General features: G+C 50.5%; 1 protein-coding gene across 7 annotated transcripts in view; it reads left to right on the top strand.

Annotated features, from left to right (window-relative positions):
* The window catches only part of LOC102946062 (indoleamine 2,3-dioxygenase 1), a 68,926-nt gene continuing 60,153 nt past the window's right edge, over window positions 1-8,773 (top strand). For 2 of the 7 annotated variants that reach the window (XR_006287564.1, XR_006287563.1), the window contains exons 1-5: window positions 273-2,205; window positions 2,362-2,531; window positions 2,629-4,914; window positions 5,072-5,241; window positions 5,339-7,998. Coding sequence is in view for 1 of the 7 variants with exons in the window: in XM_043536398.1 (XP_043392333.1) it covers window positions 2,644-2,721; window positions 7,870-7,998 (207 nt within the window). In the remaining 6 variants the exon portion in view is untranslated. Of the gene's footprint in view, window positions 248-271; window positions 2,206-2,361; window positions 2,532-2,628; window positions 4,915-5,071; window positions 5,242-5,338; window positions 8,239-8,773 lie in introns of those variants that run through there. The other 5 variants (XM_043536398.1, XR_006287566.1, XR_006287565.1 and 2 more) reach the window with 5 other exon arrangements.

The following is an 8,773-nucleotide window of genomic DNA, read 5'->3' as shown; positions in this document are numbered from 1 at the left end:
GCCTGCGGGCTCCGGGGGGGGCGGCGGGAGCCGGCGGCGGGGCCGGGGCTGGGGCAGGACGCAGCCCTGGGCGGTGCACCGGGAAACGCGGTGCCCCAAATCTCCGGGGGCCCTGCGCGGCAAGGTAGGGCGCAGGTCTCTTCCCCCTCGGCTGCGTTAGCCGGCCTGGAGAGTGAGCGCCCTGTAAGAAGGGTGCAGGTGGCACCCCTGTGACTCAGTGAGGAGGTCGAGCTCTGTAATCCCCAAGGTCAGTGTAACCTCCCTGCAAGTAGAGTTCAGGTCTCCCCTTTTGCTGTGGTGGGTTTAAGAACCGTTGGCGTGCTCCTCGGTGACCTCCCTGTAATCGGGGTCTGGCTCATGTCCCCATGGCTGGTGGGGTGAAGGGCTCGCTTACTAGGCTGGATGCCAGTGACCTGCCTGTAACTTTGGGTTTGGGTCTTTCCCCTTTCGGCTTTCTCGGCACTGTGGTGCTCCAGCAAGGCAGTCAGGAAGACCGCTCGCTTCACAAGAGTTCAGGTCTTGATTTTCATTCACAGAGGATGTTGAGCCCTTAAGTACCTTGAGACCGAGTGACCGCCCTGTAACCAGGGTTCTTGTCTCTCCCCTTGTGAGCTGTAAGTGGGAAACCGTGCTGTCGGGCTAGTCGGCCTGAGCGCCCTGTAAGTAGGGTTCTGGTCTCATTCCTCTCACCTGTGGCATGAGCAGGGTGACCTTTTTTTGCCTTTTTAATATGCTGGGCCCCATAGCCTTTCCCAGTTTGCTCTTTTTCTGCTTTGGGAAGTGCTGTGTCATCTGGTATATCTGTGCTGGAGAGCGAATGTGATGTGTGTGGGTGTGGAAGGTCTTTAGTTATTATTTATTTGTAAATTGCTGCAGCTTTTTTGTTTTTTTTTGGTTGGTTTGAATGAGCTCTTCCCAGAACTAGAAAAAGAACTGTTGGTTTTTATACCCCCCATTTACCTGTATAGTGGCACGATTGATGGTTTGGGTCTCATACCTTAAGGCTGAAAAGGTGTTTGGGCCCCTTGCTTAAGTTCCTCTAGACCGTGTGATCTCCCTGCATCGTCCCCCTCTCCCTTCTGGGGGAATGATGGACTTCCAAGAACCTTAGGTCTGAGGGACCTCCCTGTAACCAAGGTTGAGGTCTCTTGGTATTTATGCTCTATTAAGCCAGCCGGTGAGCATGGCCACCCTGTAAACACAAGCCCTGGTCACGTCCATGGTTCTCGGTGGAAAGGGAGATTAGAGCTTTTTAATACCTTGGGCATATGAGCTCCCTGTAATTTGGCTTCAGGTCTCTTTTTCCCTTTGGTACGTTAGCTACCTTGTTTAGCCATTTCCCCGCCCCTCTTCCCCCACCCTGTCTCGAGGGTTTGGGACTCATCCCTGACCCTCCCAGCTCTTTTTTAGTACCTTGGCCTTGAGTGGCCGCCCTGTAATTAGGTGGCAGGTCCCATCCCTTGCTTACGGCGGGGGGGGTGTTAGTGAACTGTTTGGGGACCTAGAGCAGCAAGACCTGCCTGCAACTACAGTTCAGAGGTGTCTCCTTCTTGCATTCTCGTGACTCTTCTCCTTTTTGGCTTCTGAGTCAGAGTGGCCGTCCTGTAAGAAGGGTGCAGGTCACGTGAGTGGGGATCGGGAACCAGTGGCAGCTAGAGCAGCGAGACTGCCCTGTAACCACGGTTCAGATCGTTCCTCTTTTTTTCCCTTGGGCTTGTGAACCCTTGACAGGCTGCTCGGTGTGACCTCCCTGACTTCTTTCTCGTTTATGTGGGATTAGGGGGCCGTCTTGGTCCCCTGAGAGCTCCCTGTAACTTAGGGTTTTGGTCTCTAGTCATTATGCTGCTCTTGCAGGCTGGCCAGAGTGACCATTCTGTAATTGGGGCTCAGGTCACATCCCTCTCGCTTATGGGGGGAATTCAGGTCTTAATCGCGCAGGTCTTTGGGACCTCCCTGTAATCAGGGTTGTGGTCCTTCTTCTCTTTTTGTTCTTGTGGGATTATGACCCTTTAGGCTTAGGGGAGGGACCTCCTCCACAGTTAGGGTGCAAGTCACATTGGCCCCTTTGACGCTCCAGGCACAGTCCTGGCCCTCTGGAGTGGGTTTCAAGCTCGCCCTGGGTTCTGCAGTGACACCTCCTGGGTTCTGCCTCGCTTTTGATCATCAGAGTCCGGAGAGTCTGCAACAACTGCTGGCGAATTCAAGGTTCCGTTCAACCCTTTACCTGGTTTGTTTGTTAAACCAGTCAGTACACAGCACCTTGTGTCTGTGACTCTTGCTGTTAAAGTGCATTTCTCACTAACCCGCCTCCCCCTTCCCCCCCCTCCCCCCGGCATAACATGCTGCTGATTTATTTCATAGTGAGGAAGCTGGAAACCTGGCTCCACAGTAGGGCATCAGTTGAGTCTTTGGCACTTTGGGAGAGTTGGAGGCCTGGGCGTCGAGTGTGCCATCAAAGCGCATGATGGGGACAGCTCAGAATTCCCTGCCAGCTATAGGTCGAAGGCTGCATGTAGAGGCAAGAAGACAAGGTAGCAACTTTAATGCGCTCTGTTTATATTTGAAGATCTACGGACTCTCTTAATCCTGTCGTAACCTGTCTTGCACACTCCCTCTCTCCTTTTCCAGCATGTGAGGAAGAAAATGGGAAGGAGGAAAGAAAAGATGATGCAGAAGATGGAAGAGGAGGAGAAAATACACACCGGGCACAATGACTGTCCTGTAACTAGGGTGGAAGTCGCTCTCTCTCCGCCCCCCCCCCCCCCCCCCCAACCCCACAAAGAAGAGGGCCAGCCTGAACCCGGTAGTACCTTGAGCACCGAGACCTCCTTATAACTAGGGTGCAGGTCTCTTTCCCCCTCGGCTCCGTTAGCTGGCTGGGGAGAGTGACCACCCTGTAAGAAGGGTGCAGGTGACACCCCTGTGTCTCAGTGATGTCATCGAGCTCTTTAATCCCCATGGGCAATGTAGCCTCCCTGTAAGTAGAGTTCAGGTGTCCCCTTTTGCTGTGGTGGGTTTAAGAACCGTTGGCATGCTACTCGGTGACTTCCCTGTAATCAGGGTCAGGCTCACGTCCCTGTGGTTGGTGGGGTTTAGGGCTCGCTTACTAGGCTGGACGCCAGTGACCTGCCTGTAACTTTGGGTTTTGGTCTTTCCCCTTTTGGCTTTCTTGGCACTGTGGTGCTCCAGGCAGTCAGGAAGACTGCTCACTTCACAAGAGTTCATTCACAGAGGATATTGAGCCCTTAAGTACCTTGAGACCAAGACTGCCCTGTAAGTGGGGAAACCGTGCTGTCTGGCTAGTTGGCCTGAGCGCCCAGTAAGTAGGGTTCTGGTCTCATTTCTCTCTCCTGTGGCATGAGCAGGGTGACCTTTTGTTGCCTTTTTAATATGCTGGGCCCATAACCTTTCCCAGTTTGCTCTTTTTCTGCTTTGGGAAGTGCTGTGTCATCGGGTATGTCTGTGCTGGAGAGCGAATGTGATGTGCGTGGGGTGAAAGGTCTTTGGTTATTTTATTTTATTTATTTTTTGTAAATCGCTGCAGCTTTTGTTTTTTGTATTTTGGTTTGTTTGGTTTGAATGAGCTCTTCCCAGAACTAGAAAAAACTTTGGTTTTTTTATGCCCCCCATTTACCTGTATAGTGGCACGATTGATGGTTTGGGTCTCGTGCCTTAAGGCTGAAAAAGCATTTGGGCCCCTTGCTTAAGTTCCTCTAGACCGTGTGATCTCCCTGCATCACGTCCCTCTCCCTTCTGGGGGAATGTTGGACTTCCAAGAACCTTAGGTCTGAGGGACCTCCCTGTAACCAAGGTTGAGGTCTCTTGGTATTTATGCTCCATTAAGCCAGCCGGTGAGAGTGGCAACCCTGTAAAGACGAGCCCTGGTCACGTCCTTGTGCCTTGGTAGAAGGGGAGATTAGAGATTTCTAATACCTTTGGGGATATGACCTCCCTGTAATTTGGCTTCAGGTCTCTCTTCTCCCCCCCCCCCCCCCCCCCCCCCGGCCTTTGGTACGTTAGCCACCTTGTTTTAAGATTCTCTCTTCTCTCTTCCCCCCCCCCCCCCCTCCAGTCTCGAGGGTTCGGGTCTTGTCCCTGGTCCTCCCGGCTCTTTTTAGTACCTTGGCCTTGAGTGGCCTCCCCGTAATTAGGTGGCAGGTCCCATCCCTTGCTTGCGGGGGGTTAGTGAACCCTTTGGGGACCAAGAGCAGCGAGACCTGCCTGCAACTGCAGTTGAGGGGTGTCTCCTTGCTTTCTCGTGATTCTTCTTTTTAGCTTCTGAGTCAGAGTGACTGTCCTGTAGGAAGGGTGCAGGTCACATGAGTGGGCATCGGGAGCTGGCGCTAGCTAGAGCAGCGAGACCACCCTGTAACTATGGTTCAGATCGTTTTCCTCTTTTTCTCTTGGGTTTATGAATCCTTGACAGGCTGCTCGGTGTGACCTCCCTCTAAGCAGGGTTTACATCACTACTTTTTTGTTTGTGGGATTAGGGGGCTATCTTGGTCCCCTGAGAGCTCCCTGTAACTTAGGGTTTTGGTCTCTAGTCATTATGCTGCTCTTGCAGGCTGGCCAGAGTGACCATTCTGTAACTGGGGCTCAGGTCACGTCCCTCTTGCTCATGGGGTGGGGGGATTCAGGTCTTAATTGTGTGGGACTTTGGGACTTCCCTGTAATTGGGGTTGTGGTCCTTCTCTTTTTGCTCTTGTGGGATTATGGCCCTTTAGGCTAAGCAGAGGGACCTCCTCTATAGTTAGGATGCGAGTCACGTCAGCCCCTTTGCTGCTGCTGATACGCACTCCAGAGGGCCAGGACGGTGTCCAGCTCGCCCTGGGTTCTACAGCGACGCCTCCTGGGTTCTGCCTCTCTTGATCGTCTGAGTCCAGAGAGTCTGCAACAACTGCTGGCGAATTCAAGGTTCCGTTCAACCCTTTACCTGGGTTTGTTTGTTTTGTTTGTTAAACCAGTCAGTACACAGCACCTTGTGTCTGTGACTCTTGCTGTTAAAGTGCATTTCTCACTACCCCCTTCCCCCCCTCCCCCCGGCATAACATGCTGCTGATTTATTTCATAGTGAGGAAGCTGGAAACCTGGCTCCACAGTAGGGCATCAGTTGAGTCTTTGGCACTTTGGGAGAGTAGGAGGCCTGGGCGTCGAGTGTGCCATCAAAGCGCATGATGGGGACAGCTCAGAATTCCCTGCCAGCTATAGGTCGAAGGCTGCATGTAGAGGCAAGAAGACAAGGTAGCAACTTTAATGCGCTCTGTTTATATTTGAAGATCTACGGACTCTCTTAATCCTGTCGTAACCTGTCTTGCACACTCCCTCTCTCCTTTTCCAGCATGTGAGGAAGAAAATGGGAAGGAGGAAAGAAAAGATGATGCAGAAGATGGAAGAGGAGGAGAAAATACACACCGGGCACAATGACTGTCCTGTAACTAGGGTGGAATTCCCTCTTCTTTGTGTGTGTGTGGAGGGGTGGGGGTGGGGGGAGAGCACCAACCTGAACCCGGTAGTACCTTGAGCAGTGAGACCTCCTTATAACTAGGGTGCAGGTCTCTTTCCCCCTCGGCTCTGTTAGCCAGCTGGGGAGAGTGACCACCCTGTAAGAAGGGTGCAGGTGACACCCCTGTGACTCAGTGAGGAGGTCAAGCTCTTTAATCCCCAAGGTCAGTGTAACCTCCCTGCAAGTAGAGTTCAGGTCTCCCCTTTTGCTGTGGTGGGTTTAAGAACCGTTGGCATGCTACTCGGTGACCTCCCTGTAATCGGGGTCTGGCTCACGTCCCCATGGCTGGTGGGGTTTAGGGCTCGCTTACTAGGCTGGATGCCAGTGACCTGCCTGTAACTTTGGGTTTTGATCTTTCCTCTTTTGGCTTTCTTGGCACTGTGGTGCTCCAGCAAGACAGTCAGGAAGACCGCTCGCTTCACAAGAGTTCAGGTCTTGATTTTCATTCACAGAGGATATTGAGCCCTTAAGTATCTTGAGACTGAGTGACCGCCCTGTAAGTAGGGTTCTGGTCTCTCAGCATGTGAGTTCCAGGTGCTAAACCCTGCTGGCTGGCTAGTCAGCGTGGCCCACCCTGTAACTAGGGTCCAGGTCTGTTCCCTTACACCCTGCTGTTTGACAAGTCAGACCACCTGGAACTAGGGTTCAGGTCTCTTCCTTTCTTTCATCTAGGTGATAGACGTTTATGGCTGGTGAACTGGTATGACTGCCCTGCAACAAGGGTTCAGGTTGCTCCCCTCCTTTTACTTTAGGTCATAGACACTTATGGCTGGCTGGTTGGTGTGACAGCCCTAGAACTCCATATCTCTCCCCTTTTAAAACCCAAGTAATGTAGAATTATGGCTGGCTAGTCAGCATGGCCCACCTTGTATCTAGGGTTGTATCTCTCCCCTTATGAGCTGTAAGTGGTAAACCATGCTGTCTGGCTAGTCGGCCTGAGCGCCCTGTAAGTAGGGTTTTGATCTCATTCCTCTGGCATGAGCAGGGTGACCTTTTGTGCCTTTTTTAATACGCTGGGCCCATAACCTTTCCCAGTTTGCTCCTTTTCTGCTTTGGGAAGTGCTGTGTCATCTGGTATGTCTGTGCTGGAGAGCGAACGTGATGTGCATGGGTGTGGAAGGTCTTTGGTGGTTATTTATTTGTAAATCGCTGCAGCTTTTTTTTTTGTATTTTGGTTTGAATGAGCTCTTCCCAGAACTAGAAAAAGAACTGCTGGTTTTTTATGCCCCCCCATTTACCTGGTATAGTGGCACAATTGATGGTTTTGGTCTTGTGCCTTAAGGCTGAAAAGGCATTTGAGCCCCTTGCTTAAGTTTCTCTAGACCATGGGCTCTCCCTGCATCATCCCCCTCTCCTTTTTGGGGGAATGATGGACTTCCAAGAACCTTAGGTCTGAGGGACCTCCTTGTAACCAAGGTTGAGGTCTCTTGGTATTTATGCTCCGTTAAGGCAGCCGGTGAGCGTGGCCACCCTATAAAGACAAGCCCTGGTCACATCCATGGTTCTCGGTGGAAAGGGAGATTAGAGCTTTTTAATACCTTGGGGATATGAGCTCCCTGTAATTTGGCTTCAGGTCTTTTTTTTCCTTTGGTACCTTAACCACCTTGTTTAGCGATTTTTTTTTTTCTCCCCCCCCCTCTTCCCCCCCCCCCCCCCCCCCCCCGGTCTCGAGGGTTTGGGTCTTGTCCCTGGCCCTCCCGGCTCTTTTTAGTAACTTGGCCTTGAGTGGCCGCCCTGTAATTAGGTGGCAGGTCCCATCCCTTGCTTACCGGGGGTTAGTGAACCGTTTGGGGACCTAGAGCAGCAAGACCTGCCTGCAACTGCAGTTCAGAGGTGTCTCCTTCTTGCTTTCTCGTGACTCTTCTCCTTTTTGGCTTCTGAGTCAGAGTGGCCGTCCTGTAAGAAGGGTGCAGGTCACGTGAGTGGGGGATCGGGAGCCAGTGGCAGCTAGAGCAGCGAGTCCACCCTGTAACCACAGTTCAGATGGTTCCCCTCTTTTTCTCTTGGGCTTATGAACCCTTGACAGGCTGCTCGGTGTGACCTCTCTGACTTTTCTCGTTTATGTGGGATTAGGGGGCCATCTTGGTCCCCTGAGAGCTCCCTGTAACTTAGGGTTTTGGTCTCTAGTCATTATGCTGCTCTTGCAGGCTGGCCAGAGTGACTATTCTGTAACTGGGGCTCAGGTCACGTCCCTCTCGCTTATGGGGGGAATTCAGGTCTTAATCGCGCAGGTCTTTGGGACCTCCCTGTAATCAGGGTTGTGTCCTTCTCTTTTTGTTCTTGTGGGATTATGGCCCTTTAGGCTTAGGGGAGGGACCTCCTCCACAGTTAGGGTGAGAGTCACATTGGCCCCTTTGACACTCCAGGCACAGTCCTGGCCCTCTGGAGTGGGTTTCAAGCTCGCCCTGGGCTCTGCAGCGACACCTCCTGGGTTCTGCCTCGCTTTTGATCGTCAGAGTCCAGGGAGTCTGCAACAACTGTTGGCGAATGTAAGGGTTAGTTCAAGCCTTCACCCCTTTTTTTCTCTTTTGTGTTTTGTCTGTTTGTAACAAATGTCTGATATATATCCTCTGTGGACACACAGATACTATACACTATGATTTATGCTTTATACTACTCAAGTGAAGTATTTCGGGTGTTTTCTTATTTGCATCACGAGGTATATGGAACCAATTTTTAGATCTCTGGCATTACTACTTTAAGTGAAGGCCTTTGTTTTGTATAGTCGTATTTTTTTAAATATGACTATACAAAACAAAGTACCTCTTAGAAGGAGGAGGTTTTTAAATGCTTGCAGTTCTGGTATTCTCTTTCAATTCAAACAGAACTAAAACTCAAGACACTTGGAACTAATGTCAAAAATTTGCTGCTGTTAAATGTTAATAGGAACAAAATGAACTTTAACAGAAGTCATCAGATTTAATAGTAATATTAAAACTATTAAATCAGTCATACTTATCCATATTAAATTTCGTAATCTTTTTGGGTTATTAAACATTTGTACACTAAAGTACAGTGTAAAATTATTGCATTTTGGTCAATCTTTTTAAGACACACCCTTTCTAAATCAAATCTGTGACAAAAAGCTATTCCAGACTTACTGTTTTTTAAGTAACTGAATCTTATTTGACCTTTTAAGTTATTTATATACTGAAGAAGGTGGTGGGTGGTGTGTGTTTGGTTTTTTTAGGTCTCTTAGGTACCATATTTATATTCCCAAGGGAATTCTGCAGATTAAATGTTTAAACTATGGAATTGAACCTGTTAAGA

The sequence above is a fragment of the Chelonia mydas genome, chromosome 26 (genome assembly GCF_015237465.2).
Source record: "Chelonia mydas isolate rCheMyd1 chromosome 26, rCheMyd1.pri.v2, whole genome shotgun sequence".
NCBI classification, from domain to species: Eukaryota; Metazoa; Chordata; order Testudines; family Cheloniidae; genus Chelonia; species Chelonia mydas.
Note: the sequence above shows the minus strand (reverse complement) of the source record. Positions and strands in the feature narration are given on the sequence as shown.